Below are 24,459 nucleotides of genomic sequence, written 5' to 3'. Positions count from 1 at the left end.
TTTAATTCTTTTGACATCAGATTTGTAAAGTGCCCTTACTCATGTCTCATGTATGTATGAGCCCACATCTTTTCCTAGTGTAAAACACTGACTGCCAGGTTGACTTCTGTGCAGAAGTTTTGTTCTCTGCCATATTGGTGTTAAAACGTATATTAACCCACCCAGTCAGTTTCCCTGAGCTCTGTTACAACAGCAGCAGTTTCAAATGCAATGAATATTTGCTCTGTTATTATATACAAGCTTATTATATACTCAGTTATTATATACTTGGGTGGGTACAGTTTTTTCACTCAGTTCTTTCCATTATTTCCATTCCTACTGAGAAACAGCTGTTGGATATGGTTTTATGAACTCTGTGGAGCATTTCTCCAACAAGAAACTGTTATTGTCAGAGTCTCACACATGGTGGTAGCATTGAGCTGCCTGCATATTTCATCAGTGGAATATCAATCATTGGCTGAATATGTAAAGAAATCTTTGGGCAGTTTTTCTTTAGTTGGGGGTTTTTATCCAGGTTTCTACTTTTCAGTTTTCTACTCCATATTTAAAAAGTCTCAGGTCTTTTTTTTTTTTGTTCTAATGTATTAAAAATCCAGTTTTCATATTCAGTAACAGAGACTGATGCTGTTTGATTTTGAGAAGTCTGGAGTCTGGACATGAATTACCCTGTCTATCATAGTGTTCATTGGTCACTGCCTGGGATAAAGGGACAGATCGATCAGCTGTGGTGACCCACTGGGAAATAATGAAGAGAAATCACATCCAGCAAAATGTCCAATTCTTCAGTGATTTTATAAGAATGTCCTGTTATTAACAAATCATTGTATTATGTATATCTGCTTTAGTTTTAAGGTAATACAATACATAAAACAGCAGAGATGTCCTTTGTTTTTTCAAGTTTTTTTTTTTTTACAGATCAGCCTGTGAGTTTGTGTGCATACACATGACGTACATCAGCCTCTTGGGAAACTTATTATAGAGTTTTTCGTGCTAGTAACAATGTTCTGAATCCTCGTTCTCCCCCGGTTGTTTTCTCAATCTGTCTTTCTCTCTCCTCCTCCACTTTTGTCTACAGGGAGACAAGGGAAGCCCAGGAGAGAGGGTGAGTCACACCATCACCAACTTGTCCTTTCACTGCGAAGAACCACACGAGCAGAATGATTTCTCACCTCTTATCTCTCTTTGCTGACAGGGACCTCCAGGTGTAGGCAGCGGGGTGGCAGTGAAAGGCGAGAAGGGCTCCCCTGTAAGAGCTGTCAATCGCAGACAGTGTGCTGACACACTTGTTTTGGAGGTTGGCTCTGCGTGCAAGCAAGGCATATTTTGCATTTACTAATTGCTTTTTGTATTATCAGGGTATTTCAGGACTTCAGGGACCTCGGGGTCTTCCAGGACCAGCAGGACTTGAGGGCAGAAAAGGGGAGAAGGTAGTTGCCTATTGAGTCGGTTTAAGAGGCTGAGTGATGCAATGTGTTTATTTCACAGGCCTGATTATTTTACAGGGTGACAGTGGCGAAGGACAACCTGGACCTCCAGGCAAAAATGGGGAACCTGGGGACAGGGTAGGTCAGACACATAGGTGTTTAAAAAGCATGGCTCATAGTACAGTATGATGAAGGACACACAAGTTAAGACTACACAATCATTGGATGATGAAGGTGGCTTAGAGTGATAAATACATGTGAAAAAAGTGTGCTTCTGTGCCTTACAGTTACAGAGTTTTGAGGAAATGCTTTCTAAATGGCCGTGTTTGGTTGTTGAGAAATCCTGCTAATTAGGAAACAGTGTAATTAGAAACAGAAATAAATTCATAACCCCCTCAGTGGAGCTGATAAATTTAGGTTTGAACATTTTGTTCCTGTTTTTCAGGGGCCCCGTGGGCCTCCAGGAGAAATTGGCAGCAAGGTAAGACGATGGCAGGGAAAAAAAACTTTTGCCATGACGTCTAAACGGAAGAATGACTTCTATCACTCTCTCTTTCCTGATAGGGGGACAGAGGACAAGCAGGTGAGCCTGGATCACAGGGAGATAGGGTGAGTCACATGACATGAGACTGAATCTTTCTTTGTGTCACTGTTTATTCTTCTTTCTGTTATATGGATCAAGATAACTCTTCACAATATTTGGGGCCCCTTTTCTATAAGATTCAACATTCATTTAAAAAAATCACTGTGATGATGTAACAGCTGTAGTCCTTTTATGCTACTCACAAAAAAAAAATCAGGATGGATGAATAAGTAATGAGGTCATAAAATGATATATCAAAGAGCCCGAAAAAAGAAACAGTCATGAATTATGATAGATGATGCTATTTTATCACTTGCCAGATGGGAAGGATTCTGTTTTTTAGTATCCTCTCAGCAGACACCTTAGTGATATCACTGATGCTCAGTAGATTGGTACCACTGATGCTGTGCATCGTTTTACCCACTTGTATTTGAGCACACCCCAAAAAGGTTTGTAATGTTTTCAGTTGTAGTGTTTGCAGGTATGGCAGTAGGACTCTGTCGTTTGCATGTGCTGATTTAATACAGGGAAACTTTCACCGAAAGAGCATGTGGTGAATTTGAACCTTTGTATGTTTGTAGGGGGAGAGAGGACCAGCTGGTGAAACTGGAGAAAGAGTGAGTACTGGTTAAGTTTGTAGTCTTAGTTAAAGGTTAGGTAAAGGTTAGCATCTTGTGCTTTCAAAAGATTTTTTTTCACTCTTTTCTGAATTAAATTGCCTCCTCAGGGAGATTCAGGGAAGCCAGGCCCTCCAGGACCAGTAGGTGTAAGAGTAAGTGACAGACTGCTGTGTTATATTGGCTAATGGCATCTGTGTGCCTTTCCATTTCATACTTGTTGCATCATCTGCATTACGAGTCTCACAAAATGGTGTTTCCTTTTGTAACAGGGTTTACCAGGACCCAGTGGACCGCCAGGAGAAAAGGTGAGACTGATATAATTAAGTGCAATGATATGAGAGGCAGCGGGTCAATAGGAACGTGATTTTGTCGTTGAATGTTTCATAATCTGATGTAATGAATTTCCAAGCAAAGATGAAAGAACAAGTGAACATGTCTGTTCCCAGGGAAATGAAGGTGCACGAGGAGAGCCTGGGAGAACTGTGAGCAATCAGACATGAGAAAATCATCACATACATTAATTTATTCATGCGTTTTTTGGGTATACACTTAATATTCATGACAGTCTATGTGTATGATGACAAGCCTTTATTGAATTATTTAAATCATCCAGGTTCAAGGTCTCTCAGGGAGGAAAGGAGAACAGGTAATGTGTAAAATCGCATCTCCTACAACTTTTCATTTTAGCGGAGCTCGCTCAGAGTTCATGGGTGTAACTTCCGCCGCTGTTCACCCGCAGGGGGAGCGAGGCATACCTGGCCCTGAGGGTTCGAGAGGAGAAAAGGGAGAACCAGGGCAGAGAGGAGAGAAAGTGAGAAAAATATGTTAATTATTGCTTTTAAATGTTCATCATTTGCCATACCTCATAATGGTTTTTGATTTTTTTCTTATACTGTAAGGGGTCTCCGGGCTCTGGAGGGTCAGGTGTTGCAGGACCTAAGGGAGAGCCGGGAGAGCGAGTAAGTCATCCTAACGTCTCTTTATCAGAGCTACAAAGGGCACAGATGCACTGTTTACAGCTGCCGTGATGAATTCCTGACACAAGCATCAGTTATTCATGAAGCATTCCCTTGTGCCACCTGTTGTCATCCCCAAACCTCTCAGAGCAAAAGTACATAAACATATGCTTTTCCCTCAGGGGCCCGCTGGTATTAGCGGACGGCCAGGTGCCAAGGTGAGAGGCCTGCTGTGTATGCTTTCAGACGTTTTTGTTTATTAGTGTCTGTTTGATTGTTTATCTGGTCCTCTTAACTGTTTGTTAGGGAGATCCAGGTGAACCGGGAGAGAGGGGAGAAAATGGACGCCCAGGATTCCCAGGAAAGCCAGGCGTTCCCGGTAAACAGGTCAGAGCGGTGTTTTGGATGACGTTACTACCTGACCTTTACTGTGACAAGCAACAGTTTTTTTTCAAGAGTTTACAAATAGGGTGTAGGTTTGAGTGATAATTTAAGTTTTACTGCGACTCATGTGTAAATATATTTAGAAAGGACTGTTGACATACATTTTCTATACTTAAAATAAGTGTAATAATCAGTTAATAATCTAAATTTATGATATATGGAAAATGTTTTCTGGTTCCACATTATTACTCTTATTAATAATGTGGTTGACCATTATTAATACCATATGGTATTATTAATACCATATGGTATTATTAATACCATATTACTCTTATTAATACCATATGGTTGACCATATCAACCATATGGTCCAGCCTCTATGGGAAACTATAGCTTCTACTGAAACTTTTATACTCTTTTATTCTTTCACTGGATTACCTTACACAGTGAATGCATTATATGGATAAAAGTATTGGGCCACACCTTAACAAGTCACTTTCTATCCTGCGAGATATTCCACGATCAGCTAAAATACAACACGATCAATTATTGAAATCAGAAAAATATAGGAACCACAGCAACTCAGCCACCACTCAGGCACAGTGTGTAAAAGTTACCAACACTCTGCTGACTCAATAACTGCAGAGCTCCAAACCTCCTCGCACATTAACATCAGCACAATAACTGTATGGAGCTTCATGGTATGGGTTTTCATGGCTGAGCAGCTCCTGTAGGTGTAATGTGTAGGTGTCCATATACTGTTGCACTTTACTCCATACTTTTGTATTAAGGTATTAAGGTTGTCCATGTTGCTCTCAGTGCTGTAATCAAACATCAACAGCAACCTTCTTCTGTTTCTTTCAACATGCACCTCTTTCTAATGGTCGTTTTAGAGGTAAAAACAAGTACCCTTTATGTATTCATGACATGTCCAGTGCCTTTCTTTTGTGCATGTGTACTCTCTTCAGATGCTCTACTGGGTTAGTGTCGATTTTGAAATTTAATGCCACAGAGCTTCACGCCCAAATAAATTATTAAACCTGTTTTTTAGGGGGAGAGAGGAGAGAAGGGTGATGAAGGCATTCCTGTGAGTATAACATCTGCTCTTTCACATTCTTTCTTTTTTCTTTTTACCTGTGTATGTTTGTTTGACTAGAATATCACCCACATCATATACATCCACAAAGAAAGGATCCTTCTGTCATGAATATTTAGATGTAGTTCCATCCTTTCTCTTGGCCATTTTCTTTTTTTACTTGAATTTTTCATCAGGGTGAGTCTGGACTTCCAGGGAAGCCAGGAGAAAGAGGACTGAGGGTATGACAAATCTCTTTGAAGCATATTTTAAAGTTAAGTTTTCAATCGTAACCTTTAAATTGCCTTATTTGAAAGTTCACTTAACAGACATTTTGATTGATGCTGCACTCAGGGTCAGACTGGTCAGCCAGGGCCACCAGGCGAGAAAGGAAACATGGGAGACCCTGGAGAGAGTGGACGAAATGTGAGACGCTCATTTATGTGTTATCATACAGACAGCTTTTCAGTATGCTCTTGCACTATTCTGTTGAGACCTTGAGAGAAGGAGCTGTGAAAAAGGTCGGCCGCTCAGCACCTTTATTGATCTGTGTTCAATCACAGGGTAGCCCTGGACTGTCTGGACCACGAGGAGAGAAGGGAGAACAGGTATGGTGCTTATTTTCATTTTGGAAATGGGAGATGTGTCTTTATATGTACTGTTAGTGGATTCACACACTTATTCTCTTCAACCAGGGACTTCAAGGGCCCCCAGGACCACCAGGAGTAGTGGTAAAGAAACAGTGTCACAGAACACTGTTTAACAGCCTCCAGGAATCAGCTTAACACTGAATTAACTACTTAAAATCCAATTTTGATAACACAGAGGAGGCAGAGCTACATGTGACATTTGCCATGCTTGTCTGTCAACAGGCTGATATCCAGGGCCAGCTGAAAGGAGAGAGAGGAGAAAAGGTGAGCGCTTGATAATTTTTTATTTTATTTTATTTTTTTTACAAAATCAAGTATGTTCGTTTGAGCTGTTAAAATATCCTAAATAAACACCAATAGCTGAAATAAGTTGAAAAATGTAAGGTAACTGGGTAAAAAAAAGTATATAGCAGCAGATTACATCACTGTGATTCCCAGGGTGATGCTGGTGACCCAGGAGAGCATGGCAGCAAAGGCACGAAAGGCGAGGCGGGGACTCCTGGAGCTCCAGGCCTACGAGTGAGTGTTCCTCATTCTTGCAATTTTTAAATGCGTTCATGAGCATCTGATAGGTCGCTATATATGGATCTGAATGCGCACGGATCCTGTTCTCAGTAGATTTTAGTATGCAAGAGTGATGTGACTTCTTGTTCTTTTCCTGTCGTCTATAAAGGGTCCTGAGGGACAACGGGGGCCTCCAGGGACAAGAGTGAGTGGACTTTCCTTCTCTCCTTCTCTACATTACAATTATCACTAATGCATATCTTTAACTGTCTGAATTTCATTGACTTTCAAGTATATTTATGTCACGTTGCTTTCCCATATTTACAGGGCGACACAGGAGACAGAGGACCACCTGGAGAGAAGGTTTGGAATCACTCACACATCTCATCTGCTGCTCTCTTCTGACGTGTAGTTCTGTCATTGTGCTGCAACTTCCACAAACAGCAGATTTCCAGTAGGAAATCATTATTACAGACTGTAATAACCACGTGATTTCCTAACTCTTAACTGATGTATTACCAGGGAGAACGGGGAGCATCTGGCTTAGATGGGCGTCCTGGTCTGGATGGTAAACCAGGGGCTCCTGGGCCACCTGGCCAGAGGGTATTTCAGTTTGTCTCATCTTTTACCAAACTATAAGACTCATGGAGTCTCTGTGTAGCTGATGCACTGCATTTGTTTTTATTTGTGTTATAGGGTGATCCTGGGAAACAGGGAGATCCAGGGAGGGATGTAAGTTTCTTTCTTTCTTTGAAGATGATTGTGTTAAAGAGGTAATCATTACAAAATAAACACATTATTTTTTGTTGTATTGTTACTTAAGCAGACAGGTATAATTGTTTGCCCCTTCAGATTTTCATTCATTGTTCTGTTTTAATCATTTTACAGTGGTAATGTATTTAATGTAGTTTCAGGAAATGTACTTTTCAAATTGTCTGAGATGATCACCGTGCAAATGATTATTCATGATGGAAATGTCTTCTATAGTTTGATTTTAATGAGCATCCATCTATCCATCCGTTCTCTTCCACTCATCCAATTCGGGGTTGTGGGGTCATTATTTTGCATCATTCTCAATTTTAGTGAGCACTTGAAGTGGGCATCCTGCAGAGGGCACTGTGGAAACTGTAAAAAAAACTGCTTTTAGATCTGTGCTGAATTGCATAAGCTGACTGTAGGGGAAGATGTCTCCAGGCCAGTCCATTTTTCAGAGGAGACTGTTATGTAATATTGACCATAATAATGTTATTAAAAGTCAGGAACTTTGAAACTTAGGGTTTATTTAAAAGATCTAAATCCTGGCTTACAGGGCAGTTATATGACAGCTCTGCAGCTGCTCATGCACATTAAAGTCTATCTAGCGATGACATCTCTGAATCCGAATCTTTTACACAGTGATCGTCTCGGAAAATAAACAAATCATAGACATTTAAATCTATTTTGCAGTGTATTACAGTGTCTAGTAATTCATTGCAAAATCTACTCTTGGACTATTTTTTGTTTTTTTCTGCCAGGGATTACCTGGACTAGTAGGGGCGCAGGGTCCCCCAGGGCCTGTTGGACCTGCAGGCAATCCAGGGATACCTGTAAGTACCCCTCTATCCCACCCAAAAAGAGACTCCTGCAATGTTCCATCGTTCTGTCTGTCAGGCCTATACATGTTTTTACCGAACTTCCGCTTCCAAATTTCTAATTAACCTTACTTTTATTTGTCAGGGTAAAGCAGGTGAAAATGGCAAAGTTGGACCACCTGGCAAAACGGTAACTCTGACCTCCTGAATATAATATCCTCATAGTTTGATGTACTTGTATACTTGTATAATTGGTAATGGCCTTTTTTGTACCTTTATTCTGTAAATGATTACTGATCAAAAGCAGTATGGACATTTATTTCAGGCTCTGCCGCATAATGGTTCTCTTAAGTGAGTTTCTAAAGCAGAGGCACTGAGTGCTCCCGTGGCAGACTGGCCATTATGCACTTTGTTCCTGTTTGTTGTAATGCATTTTGTTTGGACTCACAGGGCGAGGATGGCGTGCCAGGTGAAGATGGTAGAAAGGTCTGTGGCTCTTTCATACCATTTAGTCAACATGTTTTCCACAGTTTGGCTCTGTAAAGGCATCTTACTTGACCCATGGCAAGATTTTTGCTAACCGAGCCACGCAAATGATTGTCATGTAAAATTGCATGTTACATATACATGTATTAGACATTGGTTTTTATTTTTACATGATGTGCACATAAAGGGTGGATTAAAAGAAAAAAGACGTATAATTTGGCAGGATTATTTTTGAAGATTGTATTTAATGTCTATTTCTAATCTACAGGGCGACAAAGGAGAAGCTGGAGCAGCTGGAAGAGATGTCAGTTTTCACAAACCTCTTTCATATGATTACTTTTCAAAAATGTGTTTGTTGTCAGTTTGTTTTTTATATATCTTATCGAGCTGCCTTATATCGCCCTGCCTTCCTGTTGTGACTTTATTGCATATCTGCTTTCCGCCCTTTTTTCTCCTGATCACTTCCCCCTTCAGCTGTATATTTGTCAGCCATAGTTTGTTCTAAAATTGACATCAGCCTCTCACTGCTGAATCAATGGACTCCTCTGAAGAAGCTATATAAATTCACCTCTAATGATCTAGCTTAGCCTTTAAGTGGAGCGACTTCTGAGAGGAATCCAGAGGGGTGCCAAATGTCAGAGTGCCGGTTTCATGTGCAAATTCATATTAATTATCTCTAGAACATCAGTGGAGGGGTGGCAGCGGCCACCTGCTTTGATTTTATAGTTCAGCCTTTACTATAGTGAAGGAGGAAGAAAGTGTGTGGGGTGAATTTCAGTTGTGAACCGCATGTGTTTTTCAGGGCCGTGACGGGGAGAAAGGAGACCGTGGTCCTTCTGGGCCTGTAGGCTCCCCTGGTTCCCCAGGAGCACCTGGATTACCTGGCAGCATTGGTCCTCCTGGTCAGGTGCGAGTGACGCCGACGTGAAAAATAGCAAAGATAATTTGGCGTTTTGACTGAAACGGGATGTTCTGCTTTCTCAGGTTGTGTATGTGAAAGGAGCTGAAGCGACACCAATCGCAGGTCCACAGGGGCCCCCAGGAACGCCCGTAAGTGTGCATTACCATTCTTATTGCCGCTGCTGGTGCTGCTGAAACTAAATTGAGTATCTTTTAGTTAGATTCGTTTAGCTTATTTATTGGAGAAATATATATTTTTAAAGAAAATAAGTGGCAGTCAAATAATTATTACTGTCCACTATATTCTTTGTATGTAGCTCTTGTTATCCCCAAAACCATGAGCCACCAACATCCACAGCAGCGGTGATGTGGGTCATATCTACACATGTTGCTGTTTGTTAGTATCGCTGCCAGGGTGTCTTCATTTTTGTGTCCCCGTTTTCCTTTCAGGGCGTCCCAGGAATCCCTGGAGCTGCAGGAACCAGAGTAAGCTGTAGTTTCAAGATTTTGTTTTTCTTTTTTTCTGGGCTTTTTTGTATTAACTGGTGTCCTTTTTCTGTAGCTGAAACAGGAAGTGAATGGAAATGTGATTATATGTAACAGCAGCTACAGGTCGAGTCTTTCACCTTGTATTCTTATGAGAACTCATTACACCTCAAGACTCTTGTGTTGGCATATGACATTCACAGTCCTCTTTGAATTAACTTACCTTTTAGTTAGCAAGTATAAACTGGAGTACTTTGAACTAACATGTTATTAAAGCTGAATAATAATAACTCACACACACTTTAACACCAAAGTTACATTACTGAATAAATAAGCCCTGCTTTTTTCCATGTCTGGAGTATTTTTTCTTGCACAACAGAAAGATTGCAAAGATCTAAGAATCGCTTTACTGTGATACCGTTATTATTGTGTGCAGGTTATTGTGATGATATTGCAGTGTGATTCCTGCCTCACCCTCAGTGGTGTTTCTTTACCTCATTTTTTCTTTTCTGTTTTCAGGGAGAGAGAGGTCTGCCTGGCCTTAAAGGTGAACCTGTAAGTGAAACATTCAGTGAAAATGTGACATCGAGGGTCCACTTTTTTGTTTTTGACTCCTTCATATCTTGTTATGTTTAGGGAGACCCAGGAGAGGATGGAGCACCTGGCAAACCTGGGACGTCAGTGGTAAGACATCAGCACATTGCCTGTCATGTAATTCTCAGTTGTCAGTATTTTGCATTTCTACATCTCGGTTTAATAATGTCTCCGTGTTTCCTGCCAGGATGTACAGAAAGCTCTGGCAGGCTTTGGTATTCAGGTAGGTGGACTCCTCAGATGACTAACTCAATTTGAACACGATTTCTTTTGGCTTTCACTCGCATGGATGGATGGAATAATGGGAAAAAAATGCAATTATCTAAACAGTCTTAAACTCAGCACTTACTCTTGCTTCTGTTATAGCTTATAGAGAAGAATTTTAGAGTAATGCTATTGCTAATGGAACATTTCCTGCAGATGTATGCAAAGTGTTATATTTGCCACTTTGTTCTTGCAAATGTCATCATACCATTTATGGCTGGTCTTGTTTCAGCAGCTCATTTAGTCCAGTAAATGTAGGCATGAGTCTTTCGTTTATTATGCACATACACCTGCTTATATATTTTAAAATTATGCCTGGCAGGTTAAAGTGACACTGTTTATGAGCAGTTTTTGAGCTGCTGGGATGAATTCTAAATGACTGTTTTTATCTGGGGATTAAAACATTTTGCAGATGGGCATCTGCTGCTGAAAGTTATAAAGCTTTTCCATTTTGGATTTCTGCTCCACACAGGTGTCTGATCTGAAGGTGGTTGTGGACAGCAAGGACACACTTTCGCTACTTAAAGTGCTGAAGACAGAGAAAGGTGAAAAGGGAGATAAGGGTGAGCCTGGACAGAGAGGACCATCTGGAGCAGATGTAAGTGTGACAAAGCATCTTCGAGGATTAAAGTGAAAAGACAAAATGATGTGAAGACTTCCAGTGAGATAGAATGAAGTATCTTGTTTGGATTTTTTCTTTAGAGTGTAGGTTAATCTAATGGAATTGATTGAGAAATCCTTTTTTATTCTGGTTTTGTCCTAGGGTGCTCGTGGTTTTCCTGGAGAGAGGGGCTCCAAAGGAGACTCAGGGGACCGAGGACCTGTGGGACCAGCGGGGCCTCCAGGAAGAGCCATTGTCGAACGAGGGCCAGAGGGAACTCCAGGGCCTGCTGGGGAACCTGGCAAGCCAGGAATACCAGGTCTTCCTGGACGAGCTGGGGAACTAGGAGAGGCAGGAAGACCAGGAGATAAGGTGGAGAGGAGAGATGGGCAAACAAATGGGGATCTTTTTTTTCATGGACTTCGCATCACACTGATGATATTGTATATTTGTTTTTTAGGGGGAAAGAGGAGAGAAAGGTGACAGAGGAGATTCTGTGAGTCCTCTTATTAGGTTGATGGTTTAATTTCATGTTTTAGTAAATTTCCTGGTTCTTGTAGTTAACTGATAGTTTGTTCTGTTTCTCAGGGTCGGGATGGATTAATAGGACCAGCTGGCCCGCCAGGTCAAAAGGTAAAATAGTTTTAGTTATTGCTGTGATATGATATTTAGTAAACGTAAGGTAAAAATAGAATTCAGAGATATGTATGTGATTATGGTTTATAGGGAGAATCTGCTGACTCAGTCCTGGTTGGGTCCCCTGGGGCTAGAGGCCCTCCTGGAGTATCTGGGTTGAAGGGGGAACCTGGTGCTACAGGACCATCAGGACCTAAAGGAGACCGCGTAAGATTTACGCATAGTACAGACATCTTGTGTCATGTCACATCGTATGTGTCTTAATATGAATAAACAATTGGAATGCGCCTTGCAGGGTTTCGTGGGACCTCGAGGTGATAAAGGTGAGAGAGGAGAGCCAGGAGAAAAAGGCCGTGATGGCTCACAGGTGAGCTGCCTCTCAAATAGAGCCTGGATTAAAATATTTTGTTACTGTAATCATAAACTCAAAATGTGTTTCAAATATTCTGACTACCACCTCCTGCTTGTTAGAAAGCTCAGTGACGGAAAAGATGTGATCCTAACATCTGTCCACTAAATATTACACTATTGCCAGCTGCTGGTTGGCTTAGCTTAGTGTAAAGATTGTAAGCATGGGGAAACAGTTAGCCACACTATGTCTAAAGCTATTAAAATTTCTCTTCCGCCTCCTTAAATTCCCACTAATTAAAACATTGTTTCTTGTTTATTTTGCAAAACTGAAGCGTAAAGATGACCTGTTGTGTTCATATTTGTTGATGTTCTCAGCTAAATTGCATTAAGAAAATTAGTAAGTTGTACAGGTATTCCTTGAAAGTGTTATTCAGTCTAATATAAAACTATTATGATAATTATTATTATGAGATTTGTCAGCATACAGATATGTGGCTTGCAATTGCAGGGAACACAGGGAGAGCCTGGAAAACCGGGCCAGGATGGGAAACCGGTAAGTGGACTGCTCCCTGTGGGATGTGTGGCAGAGGTTTCTGAAAGTTAACTTGACTGTTACAACACTGTACTTTCAAATTGTCATAGTGAAAATGATATAGCATTGATTTTGTAAATATGTATTCTAAACATTAATTTCAGCTGACTTGGTAAGTGTGTATATTTCCTTATATCACCGATAATCATTCACAGACATAATGAGCCTATAATCTATTGTTTTCAAAGTATGTAACATGCAGGAACCACATCTCTACAAATAACACATTAAAGTTTCATCTTTTTTCCCCAAAACACACTTTGGGGAAGTCATGGTTCTCCACATGGGTGTAAGTAAAACGAAGGAAAGATAAAGGAAAATATTCCTCACACTTTTTGTTTTCCTTCCCTGCGTGTCTGAGCAGGGTTCAACAGGGCCTGCTGGTCCTCGAGGCCAACCAGTGAGTAACCAGTAACCCAGTCTGCTTCTTTTAGGCTTGATCTGCAGAGTTAAAGCTGCAGGCTGGCTGCAAGTTCAAAGCCAACGGAGCTGTTTCCCTCCTTGGGCCGAGGCTTCGTAGATCCTTAGGCAATAACCATGTGCAGCTGTGCGACTAACGCCTCACTCTTTAACTTTCTCTCTCTACCTGTGTGCGTCTTATCTATGTCCACTTCCTTTTGTGTGTGTTGTTCGTTTCCCCTTTTTCGTCACTGTTCTCCACCCACCTGTCCCCCCCACCCTCCTGTCATCCACTTTCCTTTGTCTGTCATTTCTCCAGGGCTTCCCTGGGTTCCCAGGAGTTCTAGGCAGACCGGTAGGTTCTCTGCTGATGGCTGGCATGCTTGAGCTTTTGGGGTAGTAGGTGTGAAAGGTTTGGAGAATCTGTCCTTGTTGTATCAGATATAATTAGGATTCGACCAAAACTGATAAGATGCTAATGGGCAATAGCTTACAAAGCAAGCAGGGTAAAAAATAAAGCATGATTTAACACCAGGAGAACAACCTGTCATCAGGATGCACTCTATGTCATGTACCTCCCAGGCAAATTTCACCTCTTTAATCTTAATTCATTCTTATTAGAATCATGATTCTGGGAGCTGAGGTCTGGGATAAGAGTCAGACCTCGAACAGTTCCTCATGAAATGTCCAAAAGGATCTGTGTCAAACTCAAGGACTACATTTTGAAGCAAAAAATTTAAATGTATAAAATACCATAAATTTGTTAGACGAGATGAAAGCAAGTCGGCTGACATCCTCAGCCGCAGCTCTCGTGTACAGTAGTGTGGGGAATACTAAACTGGGTGCACTCCAGAAAGTACGGTTGATGATTCGCTCCAATCTGCTTATCATGCATGCAGCTGTGCCTGATGTCTGTTGTTTGCTTATCCCTTGCACAGTGCTGATTTTTCAGAGCTTACCATGCAAGTGTCTCCTTGTTGACATTTCAGATAATCTATTTGTATTGTTCTACCTGTTGTCCATCAATTAAGTGCTTGTATTTTATGTTTCCTATAGAGACATGTACATATGACAATATTTATCATTCCAAGTTGTTGATTTTTGGGTACAGAAAAAGTGCACACCTTTTTAAGTACTCAATTTTTCTAAACATATTTATGCATAAATATCTTGCTTAAAGGAATAGTTCTACATTTTGAAAATGAAAGTTATTTGCTTTCTTCCTGGGAGTTGACTGTATACAAAAATTGATCTCGCCAAAGTCTTTCTTTCCCACTGTCTCTAAGTTTTTACTCATCTGTTTGCTGGAGTTTCCTCTGTATTATTGTGGGGTCTTTACCTTACAATATGAAGCAGCTTAAGGCGACTGTTGTTGTGATTTGGAGCTACATAAATAAAATTGAATTGAATGAGAGGGTGAAGTTATCAGCTGATGCTAGCTCGCTTGGTAAGCAAGATGATCTATAGATTGCATGGGTGCAAAAAAGGTAGTATATATAAAAGCATGCTAGAATTTCAGTCATCAAATACTGGGGCAGACTTTTTGCCTCTTTAAGCCTGAATAAAATTTTTAATAAGTAAGTTATATTAAAAAAATGAGTTCATTACATTATTATGACAACTACAATTAGCTTTAAAGGCTTTTTTAAATTTTTTTTTTAATTATCTGTACATTTTAACATGTGTGGGGTTTTTTTTACCTTTAAATCTGAAGCCTCAGTTATAGGATTTTTTTTTAAGTGATCATTTTTTTTTTACCTAAGGATTGATGGATATAAAATGCAGTTAATAGATAATCATTATTAATATACAAATAAATATAGAAATAAAATGTCTATGTACTCAATTTTGGAACCTGCCTCAGTTTTGTGTTTCATAAGCTTAACCTTTGGCTTAATTTTTCCACTCTGGATTTTGCTACTCAGAGTTGGATGAAAACATCACTTTGTTACATATAAAGCTACTGCCAGTAGTCATTTAACTTAGAGTTAAAGACTAGAAACAGAAAACTCAAAAATCGGTACATAAACTCATTAGTTGAATCTGTACACAGTTTAATATTCACTCATTTGGTTGTTTTTTGGAGCGGTCAAATGCAGAATCGCTTGTTTCTGTATCAGTGATCATCTCACTGGGACTGCTGTGAATGGAAACTCCTAGCAGAAAGTTATATTTAGTGCCAGACACGGCTGACATTCTTACGTAACTCTCAGGAACAAAGCCATTTAGCTTTTAAAAATGTAAAAAAATAAAAAAAATTCCTTTAGCATGTGGCCTGCGTGCAGATTTTTTTATTTTTTTATGTGACTTTGTTTGTGACTTTGCTTATAGGGAAACCCAGGAGAGCCAGGCATTAGGGGGCAAACTGTAAGTATGACACACATGTCACACACATTCAAAGACTCTTATTAACAGTTACCAATGTTGATGATGTGTTTTTAACAGGGTCCCATGGGTCCCACTGGGCTGCCAGGTCCACCAGGTGTAAAGGTGAGTTCACTACATTATCAAAACTTTAGTGTGCAACAAGCAGATTTTTGTTTGTTTGTTTGTCAAACTCATAAAACTTTTGTTTTTTGCAGGGTAATCAAGGAGAAGCAGGTGTTGGTGTACAGGTATAAAAGTTTTTACATCTTATATAAAATGCATTAAATTTCTCCAGGACCAAATAACATAACAATGTGCACAGTTGTGATGTACAACAGATAACCCTGTGAGTTTATTTCTCATCTCTGCAGGGTCCTCCTGGTGCACAGGGGAGCACAGGTCTGCCAGGACCAGCAGGTCCCCCAGGAGCTGTGGTATGTGTTCCCACAAATCACAACTTCTCAGCAGGGGAAAAAATTCTGTCATGTTTTCTCGTGAAATTCATTTAAAATCTCACGGTGTGTATCAAAACGTGTTCCTTCGTACCACTGTAATTTTTTTCTCCCTGCAGGGTCCACAGGGGCCTCCGGGACTGCCAGGGCAGGTGGTGAGTATTCGGTCTTAATCCTGCTGCGGCTGCAATGTGTCACACAGTGAGGAAATGTAAACGTGAAAAAAAAGAAAGTCTTGACCCTCAGGCAGTTTTGTTGTAGCTGAAAATAGGGAGGTGATTAACTGAAAATGCCAAAACATCTGTACCAAGCTTTTGCTGACAGCTTGAGCTGCATAGGGTTTTTTGGGGATATCAGACCCTTCTTTCTTTTTTGGGGATATATCAACATTTCTACCATTATTATTTCTGGTTTTCTCACACATCCACATAGCTAACTGCTGGATTTGTGTAATATTTTGACTATTGTAGACTAAATATATTAAAATGTGAAGCGCTTTTATAAGCTGAAAATAAAATAGATGTAAGTTCATTTATCTGGCATTGTTTGCATTATTTAGAGTCTTAATGTGTAGACCATAACGGATCGATAATGTAAAGATAGGTGAAATTAACACAGGCAGCGATTCTGATTTTGAATGAGTAAATGATAGTGTGAGAGTGATGAACACATTCACATATACTAAAGCATTTGCTGCTCCTCAGGGTGAAGCAGGCAAACCTGGTGTTCCTGGAAGAGATGGGGTGCCTGGCAAGGAAGGAATACCTGGATTACCAGGAAAGCAGGTTTGAGTTTATGTCATATTGCTCACCTGTGGCAGCACTATTAAGTTGTTTTTTTTTTTTTCTCAGTGTTAACATTGTGTAATTTGTTCCTCAGGGCATTGCAGGACCTCCAGGCCAGGCTGGCTTGAAGGGGGAGCAGGGAGACGGCGGGCCTCCAGGGAAGGTGAGCAGATGTTGCGTCTAGCGAGCAATCTCTTTCTAAGAGACACAGATAATGCAGCTAGTTTTTTGGTTGTTTTTATGTGATATAATCCAAGCTACAGAATGGTTTGTTGTATGAAGTAATAATTAAAAAAAATATAGTGTTATTATTAGATTGAAGAGCTTTTATCTGACACCAGGGGGTTCTATTCTGAGTCCTCCTTTAGGAGCAGTAAATGGACTGTTAGTTACACAATGCATTTCTACTCGGTTGAACACAGTCTCATTCACAGAGCACCTTTTTTCTATGCCTAAGTACTTTTCTAACATTCAGACACAATCTCACACTCCAATGGAGAGAACTCAGGGTTCAATATCTTCCCCAACAATACCATGTGGACCAGGAGAAGTCAGGGAGTCAACCCATTGGAAGGCTGATCCACCAACTTTCCAATAATTCGATGACTCGCTGTACCATCTTAGCCACAGCTGCACCTTAAAGCAGTAGCCTTAGCCCCAGTGGGTTCCAGATGTGCTCCCCTCTAAGTCCACTCTTCTTAAAGAGAAACTGGAGTACTACTGTTTTATTTGTAGATGATAGCTATGATGCTGAGATGGTTTAACTATGCTGACTAGCAATGTGACACATGAGGATAATCTAAGAATTTAATATGGAAAAGGTTTGATTGAGAGCCAGTATATTGTCAGAGCAATTGGAGAATTTCGGGGTCGTTTGAACTGGAAACTGTAATTCATGAGGTCAAACACAGTCATAAATTGTGTTGTGGAGTAATGCCAGATAAATGTGGACCTGCTCTCATTTCTGTCTGAACACATTTCTGCCTCTGCATATTTAAACAGTCAGGCCAACTGTGCTTTTCTAACTTTGGACAGTTTGAGCTGTTTGGAGTGGTCACTAATTTCTGACTCGGTGAAACACAAAGCAGTATCTCTGGGGTGTTAAAAAAAAGTCTTTTTTGAGTATTTAATCTTAATTTCTCTCTAAGACCATGTGTTGTATTTTACAGTAGGCTGTGTCTCCAGTTTATGCTTTCCTATAATAAACTGGATATGGTGGGACTTTATGGTAATAGAAGAATTCAAGCTTCCTGTGCAAAGTGTCTCAGCTGTGTTAATCTGTTATACGACTAAACATCCCATGCACAAAAATGTCCTCATCATTATAAATGAAATCATTGACAGATGTATGTTTGCAGTTGTTGTCCAGCTGAATGGATGACACTGAATCTGTACGTCTGCATTCATCCTTTTGCTTTCATCAGCATTAAAATCCTTGATAAATTCCAGTTTGCCACATCTATTGGCAGCTCTCCATGCTGAAGGCCAGGCTTTAACACAACGTCCGTGGCTAACAAATGGGTTCACATGCTTTAGGTCAAATGCCATTCCTTTTTTTATGTGCACTGTCTGTCACTTTAAAAATAATTTGTTTTTGTCTTTTTATTGATCCATAGATTTTTGTTCCACAATTTTATTGTTTTTCGATTGGGAAATCAAACCCTGTGTGATTTTTGCATTTAAACCACATCATTTTCTTCTGTGGTGACTCCTTTGAGGTTTGGATGCGCAGTCTTGCTATAGTTCTTTGTGTACCTGGAGTTTATTATTGACTTGCTGGGCAGTTTGTAGTTTATTCTATTTTAACCACTAATATAATAATAAACCTAATCAAAAATGATCATGCTCAACAGCTGTGCTGGATGAACATTGGTGTACTGTTAACGAGTGATGGGAGACATCTGTTAAAGGGGGTTGTTTGGCTTCCTTGTGTTGATTCTGTCAGTGACGATGAAAATTAAGCCAAATTCCTGCAGATGAAAACTCAAAATGACAGAGAAGGTCACTTACATAATGTTCCCTGTTCCCTGCTTCTCACATTATCACAGTTTTCCACACTTTAACGTGACTTGACTTTTTATTACTGATGGTTTGATGGATTGTTTTTTTAAACATTTCTAATATAGAAAAAACAGTGTACATTAATAGTTTTAATTGTGCCATAAGCTCTAATTAAACTGTTACTTTTTGTAATGAATTGAACATTTCCTCCAATGCAGACTCAGCAGATCTGACTTGTTTTAATGGCAGGCTGTTAATGTTGTTGAATTTTGCCACCCTTTATAAGTGGTTTACATTAACATAGTGTACAGTCTAGAATGAAGAGTGTGTTACAGTGCTGGAATTAACAAATTTGTTTTTAAGAACAATATCAGCTGCTTGTTTTTCCAATTATTGAAACGCGGGGTTTCAAAACTTCAAAAAAAATTTGAGTTACCCTATATTTTAAAACATAATTTGGTTCTGTTCATTTAATCGCGAGACGCAAACATTCAGACAAAAGTAAACTATTATAATGCCACATGCTTTTCATGCCAATTAACTTGGGGTTTCTTTAACATAAGACATTATGGCATGGTCTAAGAAGCTTGGAAAGAAAAGCGTCTGGACTTCTTTAAGTTGCTTGAATTCAGAGGTGAAACGTCTTCAAGGAAACTTAAAGAAGTCCAGACGCTTTTCTTTCCAAGCTCCTTAGACTACGATGACCTGGACGACTGAGAACCTTCACAGACACATTATGGCATGCTTTTGAAAACATTAGTAATTCAGCGTTGTAGCTTCAATGTATAGAAAACATTCAAAAAGCACCGGTGTTGTCTGTGTTGCCATGAACTGGTTCACTTCCGATGCCCGACAACACTGAAGAAGATGCATTTAGTGCAAGACATGAAAATAAAACGACTTATGAAATGGATTTGTTTTCATTTTTTTCCTGAATGGTTATATTTATTCAGTTTCTTGAGTGACTCTGATAAGCTGCCACAGACAACTTGTTCATCTGCTCAGGATTTCTCTCCAACATTTGTTGTCACACCTACACACACACACACACACACACACACACACACACACACACACACACACACACACACACACACACACACACACACACACACACACACACACACACACACACACACACACACATATACTCCCTTCACTTAAGGGTTGCGCTCACTCGCTTGACTTATAGTAATTTCCAGACTTTCGATAACACCAGAGATCTCGAAGGTGATCATTGACAGCCCTCAATTTACTGCAGCAAGAAAAGAATGATCTACTGTACATTTCATCAAGTACAGTTCATGCAGTACTACTACTAAGTATCACACTCCTAGAGAGTACTGATATGTATTTTCAACTCTGGCCTAATGGCAGAATAAACTTCCCCCAACTTTGTAAAATTACAGCTGATGTCAGGAAATTAATGGTTATTAATGGTTAATGGTTATTAAAATAAAAGCCAGAATAAAAAATGACTACATACAACTAAAAGTTTGCCTTTTTCCTCTGTGGCAATCAGGCATATGCTGCCTTCCTAAACTGGCACTATGTCACTAAACTTTGAGAATCCCTGCAATAATCCTCACCTGATTTGTGAAGATGTTTTACTTCACATTGTTTTTGTGTCTTTTTTGTGTCCAGCTCACAACAAGCATGATCTTTAGCTGCTTTATATTTTGAGGTAAAAACAATGTGATATGAGAGAGAAAAGCTCAATGATCTGGTGAACTTCCTCCCTGCAAATGACAGCAGGGAGGAAGAACTCCCTTTTTAACAGGAAGTGATGCCTGTGTTCTGAAGCACAGTACTTTTGTAGTTTGTCTGTCACACTCCATAATGCACTTCGTTTATTCCACTTTGCTTCCTTTATTCTTCCTTATCGGGGTGGTGAAACATGTTTGGACACCACGAACAAAAACAGAATTTTATCACAAAGTAACTTCTGGATTTAAGCATTTTTTGAATCAGTCCTTACAATCCAGTGTTTCTTAAATTGCCTTTAAAATATTGTTGTGTACAAGTGATAAGACACACTGGACTTGCATCTGCAGGCTTTTGCCAGTGAAGTTGAATAGACTTTCAAATGTTTTCACAGTCTGCTGTGCTATTCTTAAACAGTGAGTGTGCATTTGTTGGCTGTCCTTCCTGAAGACATTCAGGCTCTTAATATTCGAGAGCTGGAAGCAAAGATGATTAAGCTAATATGATGCTTAATACCAAAGCTTTTAGGTACACATTGGCATCTTTTAATGAACAACAACCCACATCGTGCTGTGCAGGTAATTACTGTTATTTTCCTCCTTCTTCTGTACTCTGTACACAGGCTGTGGCTGGACCTCCTGGACCCAAAGGAGAGAGGGTGAGTCACTCCTATTGCCATTAATGTGGAAGTAGCTGCAGCATGAAGTGACGCAATAGAGCAGCATTTACGAATGCAGCTTACAGCACTTTCCTGGTTCTGATTGATGCAGGGTCCTCCTGGTTTAATGCTGCCAGGCACAGCTGGAGAGAGAGGTCCAACTGGTGAAAAGGTGAGTCTGACCAAACCGCAAGCTCCCTCTCAGTGAGTGAGAGGGACAGACTGGAAATGTTAAGTGCTTTTTCATTAAAATTGTATATCTGAATGCACAACTGCTGTCATTCAGGGTAACAAGGGAGACAAAGGTGTTGCTGGCATCAAAGGAGAAAGAGTGAGTACGATAATGGGACAAAATAATAACCTACTTACATATACAAATATGAAGGTACATTCACAGTGTGTTGTCTGTTGTCATACAAGGGACAAGCTGGTGAATCAGGAGAACCTGGAGAAGATGTGAGTAATCAACTTCCACTGCCCAACTGGATTTCAGAAAGTGATATTAGATTTTTTAATGAAGTCTTAGTCATGGTGTTTATGCTTTTATGGAAGATTTGCAATGCTGATGTCAATAGTAGTGTGTAATTTTGTGTAATTTCACATAAAACAAATCCAGTGATCCATTATAGTCGATGGTATTAAAGTGACTGTTTTTATTTTTCGAGAAAATTCATCAAATTTTGAACAGTTTGATTTTTTTAAATGTCTTCTATGCCTTGGTAAATATTAGTGCAAAATAATAAAATGTATATTATTTGTATATGTGTATGTAATAAGAGGAGAAAAAGTATTCAGTGCCACCCACCTCATGCATATGTGAAATCCATTTTAACAACTTGATAGCTGATTTACTCCAAAGTCAAGTTATATAATCATGCCTGAATCAGTTATTTTTCTAAAGCATATAAGAATGCCACGGCCCAGTTTGAAATCTGTATACCCCATCTCCATCAGCAGCTTTTTTCTAGCCATCACATCCCCTTTACCCAGTGACATGATATAAGATATTTTATGGAATAAAAATAGGTCACATAATTGAGCATAACATATAATTTGAAATTTGATGAATTCTAATTTCTATTTATGAGATATGATCAACTTTGTAATAATTTGGTTTTAGATCTTTAGGTTAATTTCAAACTAAATTACAACATTGAAAAAGAAAACTAGTTATTTAATGTAAATGACCTCTTGTGCTACACTTTTATGGCTCACTAGAACCCACACTTTGGGGAAACACTGGTCTATAGACAGTGTATCTAATGCTACAGTCACACTAGAGAAAAGCCAGGCTGAAGACAATTGTTGCAACTTTATGTAAATGCGTTTGTATTGTTGTTGGCTTTGAAATTGTTCCTTCCGAGTTGGGGCCCAGGTCTGTGACCACGCAGAGTCAGCTGCTGTCTTTAAAGTGACTTTGGTGTATCCAGACAGCAACAAAAGAGCAACAAGACGGAGTCGGTCTTCTACCAGTTTGTGATTGAATGGGGTCAAGTTAGCAATTACACACCATCTGTTTGTGAAAATACAGTGATTAACTGAGATAAATTGGTGGAAATCTCAAATCTGTTGCTATCTGTTGCTGCCTACATACACAGGAATTCACATTACACAGAAAATGACGTTAATTACTAAGCAGAACCTCATAGAGCTGAAACAGAAAATAGTGACGTAGTTGTTCCACTATGGCAATTTAACTGTAAAATGACATAAGGCTTTTGCAACCTTACTTTTATATAGAAATATAACCAGAATGCAACCAGTTGGAAACCAGATGAGTTGTGTCTCATATTGCAAAGAGGAGTGTTACAGATTTTTGATGCAAACTGACTTGGAGTGATTTCAGATATCTGGATATCTTGGGCAGCAGTTTTTTGCATTCCTATTCCAGTGTGTCTGAGAGTGATTGAAGTCAGTCTCAGCTGGATGTCATTTATTTGGAGAAAGGTTGCTTCCCACCACACGACCTGTGCAGCACCTTGCAATTGAATGGGGTCAGCCAACGGCTCTGAACCTCTGAGCAACAAGCTGGTTGCTGCAACTTCTTTCAATCTGTCACCTGAATCTTTCATCTGAATGCAAAAAACAATGTCAAAGCAATCAGGGGCAAACACTGCTTTTTTCTAGTCACAAGGACATTGAAATTGCTATTCCTGTTTTTACTGTCTTTGCCCAGACGTCTGTGATGCTCAAGATTTTAATGATTTGTTGGTTTTGAGGTTTTAAAAAAAACCACATTAACGGTTCTCACAACATGAAACTGGAACATTTATGACATATTTCAAAATCTGCACAATAAATTTATGAAACAGCAATTAATTCATTAATATTTTTCTGTTTTACTTTGACTAATTTTCTATTGATACAAATATGAAAAAGTAAATAACACAATCAATAATTCTTCTTTTTTCATAACTTAATTAAGGGGGCACAGGGATCTCCCGGGCCAAAAGGCGATAAGGTGAGCTTTCGTCATTTGGTTTATTGATTTCCCTGCAGTCTAACCAATCTGACAGTGACTGCAATGATAAAATGTGTGTTGCAGGGAGAGAAAGGCATAGGACTTGCAGGTCCTCCTGGTCGGATTGGGCCTCCAGGTTTAAAAGTGAGTAATAGCACACATTGCAGCAAAAGATGATCTATATTTTTATCTTTCCAGTCAGATAGCGGGCTGTATCAGGTGCACCTCACTTGAGGGTGAAAAATGTCACTGCGTTTTAGGGGGATCCAGGGATGCCTGGTCCAGCTGGTCCTCCAGGTCCTGCGGGGAAAACAGGAGACAGCGGGCCACCTGGTGTGAGAGGAGAAAATGGACAACCAGGACCTCCTGGACCCCCGGGGGAGAGGGTTGGTTCATCCACTAGGAGGTTTATTATTGTTATTATTATTATTATTAATTTAACCTTTACATCTTTGTCTGTGTTTTCATTCTCAGGGTCTCCAAGGCTTTGTTGGCCGTGCAGGAAATGTTGGTCCTCCTGGCCCTCCTGGACCTCCTGGATTGGCAGTAAGTTCCAGAGCACATTCTCCTGAGAGCTTCCAGTTTAGGCTTGACTGTTAATTGTACTTTACCTGTTTTTAATGGGAACACCTTTTTGTTGGGTTAAATTGAGCTCTTAAAATCAAGAATAGATCTGATTTAGATGGAGGGAGATGCCATAACAGACAAGAAGAAATTGAATATTGATTTATATGATCAATAATCTGTTTTCTAGGGATCTCCTGGTACTAACGGGGTCAAAGGAGACAAGGTGATTCTCTCACATGCAATATTTTTTTCCAGCAGCATAAATGTTTATAGATTCTTTTTTTAATTCAGATATTTTCTGTTGCCAGGGGGAAACTGGTGTTGGCGTCCCCGGTGCAAGAGGAGAAAGAGGAGATCCAGGGCCCAGAGTAAGACACAGTGGCTGCGT

At 39.8% G+C, this 24,459-nt stretch overlaps 1 protein-coding gene across 1 annotated transcript in view; it reads left to right on the top strand.

Annotated features, from left to right (window-relative positions):
- Positions 1-24,459, top strand: part of col7a1 (collagen, type VII, alpha 1) — a 63,357-nt gene that overhangs the window by 20,577 nt on the left and 18,321 nt on the right. The window contains exons 37-97 of the mRNA XM_039612407.1: positions 1,076-1,102; positions 1,193-1,246; positions 1,356-1,427; positions 1,503-1,562; positions 1,870-1,905; positions 1,989-2,033; positions 2,589-2,624; positions 2,735-2,779; positions 2,897-2,932; positions 3,074-3,109; positions 3,241-3,273; positions 3,367-3,438; positions 3,527-3,586; positions 3,766-3,801; positions 3,890-3,970; positions 5,019-5,054; positions 5,240-5,284; positions 5,397-5,468; positions 5,606-5,650; positions 5,738-5,773; positions 5,915-5,956; positions 6,131-6,211; positions 6,366-6,401; positions 6,524-6,559; positions 6,719-6,799; positions 6,893-6,928; positions 7,711-7,782; positions 7,913-7,957; positions 8,218-8,253; positions 8,522-8,557; positions 9,056-9,160; positions 9,238-9,303; positions 9,604-9,639; positions 10,159-10,194; positions 10,276-10,323; positions 10,421-10,456; positions 10,970-11,095; positions 11,261-11,470; positions 11,559-11,594; positions 11,687-11,731; positions 11,825-11,941; positions 12,030-12,101; positions 12,594-12,638; positions 13,396-13,431; positions 15,408-15,443; positions 15,522-15,566; positions 15,659-15,691; positions 15,815-15,877; positions 16,015-16,050; positions 16,600-16,680; positions 16,775-16,843; positions 21,008-21,043; positions 21,156-21,215; positions 21,330-21,374; positions 21,464-21,499; positions 23,469-23,504; positions 23,589-23,648; positions 23,765-23,890; positions 23,979-24,050; positions 24,259-24,294; positions 24,380-24,439. Of these exons, the coding sequence (XP_039468341.1) occupies positions 1,076-1,102; positions 1,193-1,246; positions 1,356-1,427; positions 1,503-1,562; positions 1,870-1,905; positions 1,989-2,033; positions 2,589-2,624; positions 2,735-2,779; positions 2,897-2,932; positions 3,074-3,109; positions 3,241-3,273; positions 3,367-3,438; positions 3,527-3,586; positions 3,766-3,801; positions 3,890-3,970; positions 5,019-5,054; positions 5,240-5,284; positions 5,397-5,468; positions 5,606-5,650; positions 5,738-5,773; positions 5,915-5,956; positions 6,131-6,211; positions 6,366-6,401; positions 6,524-6,559; positions 6,719-6,799; positions 6,893-6,928; positions 7,711-7,782; positions 7,913-7,957; positions 8,218-8,253; positions 8,522-8,557; positions 9,056-9,160; positions 9,238-9,303; positions 9,604-9,639; positions 10,159-10,194; positions 10,276-10,323; positions 10,421-10,456; positions 10,970-11,095; positions 11,261-11,470; positions 11,559-11,594; positions 11,687-11,731; positions 11,825-11,941; positions 12,030-12,101; positions 12,594-12,638; positions 13,396-13,431; positions 15,408-15,443; positions 15,522-15,566; positions 15,659-15,691; positions 15,815-15,877; positions 16,015-16,050; positions 16,600-16,680; positions 16,775-16,843; positions 21,008-21,043; positions 21,156-21,215; positions 21,330-21,374; positions 21,464-21,499; positions 23,469-23,504; positions 23,589-23,648; positions 23,765-23,890; positions 23,979-24,050; positions 24,259-24,294; positions 24,380-24,439 (3,408 nt within the window). The remainder of the gene's footprint in view (positions 1-1,075; positions 1,103-1,192; positions 1,247-1,355; positions 1,428-1,502; positions 1,563-1,869; positions 1,906-1,988; positions 2,034-2,588; positions 2,625-2,734; positions 2,780-2,896; positions 2,933-3,073; positions 3,110-3,240; positions 3,274-3,366; positions 3,439-3,526; positions 3,587-3,765; positions 3,802-3,889; positions 3,971-5,018; positions 5,055-5,239; positions 5,285-5,396; positions 5,469-5,605; positions 5,651-5,737; positions 5,774-5,914; positions 5,957-6,130; positions 6,212-6,365; positions 6,402-6,523; positions 6,560-6,718; positions 6,800-6,892; positions 6,929-7,710; positions 7,783-7,912; positions 7,958-8,217; positions 8,254-8,521; positions 8,558-9,055; positions 9,161-9,237; positions 9,304-9,603; positions 9,640-10,158; positions 10,195-10,275; positions 10,324-10,420; positions 10,457-10,969; positions 11,096-11,260; positions 11,471-11,558; positions 11,595-11,686; positions 11,732-11,824; positions 11,942-12,029; positions 12,102-12,593; positions 12,639-13,395; positions 13,432-15,407; positions 15,444-15,521; positions 15,567-15,658; positions 15,692-15,814; positions 15,878-16,014; positions 16,051-16,599; positions 16,681-16,774; positions 16,844-21,007; positions 21,044-21,155; positions 21,216-21,329; positions 21,375-21,463; positions 21,500-23,468; positions 23,505-23,588; positions 23,649-23,764; positions 23,891-23,978; positions 24,051-24,258; positions 24,295-24,379; positions 24,440-24,459) is intronic.

This window comes from Oreochromis aureus, linkage group 5 (genome assembly GCF_013358895.1).
Source record: "Oreochromis aureus strain Israel breed Guangdong linkage group 5, ZZ_aureus, whole genome shotgun sequence".
NCBI lineage: Eukaryota > Metazoa > Chordata > Actinopteri > Cichliformes > Cichlidae > Oreochromis > Oreochromis aureus.
Note: the sequence above shows the minus strand (reverse complement) of the source record. Positions and strands in the feature narration are given on the sequence as shown.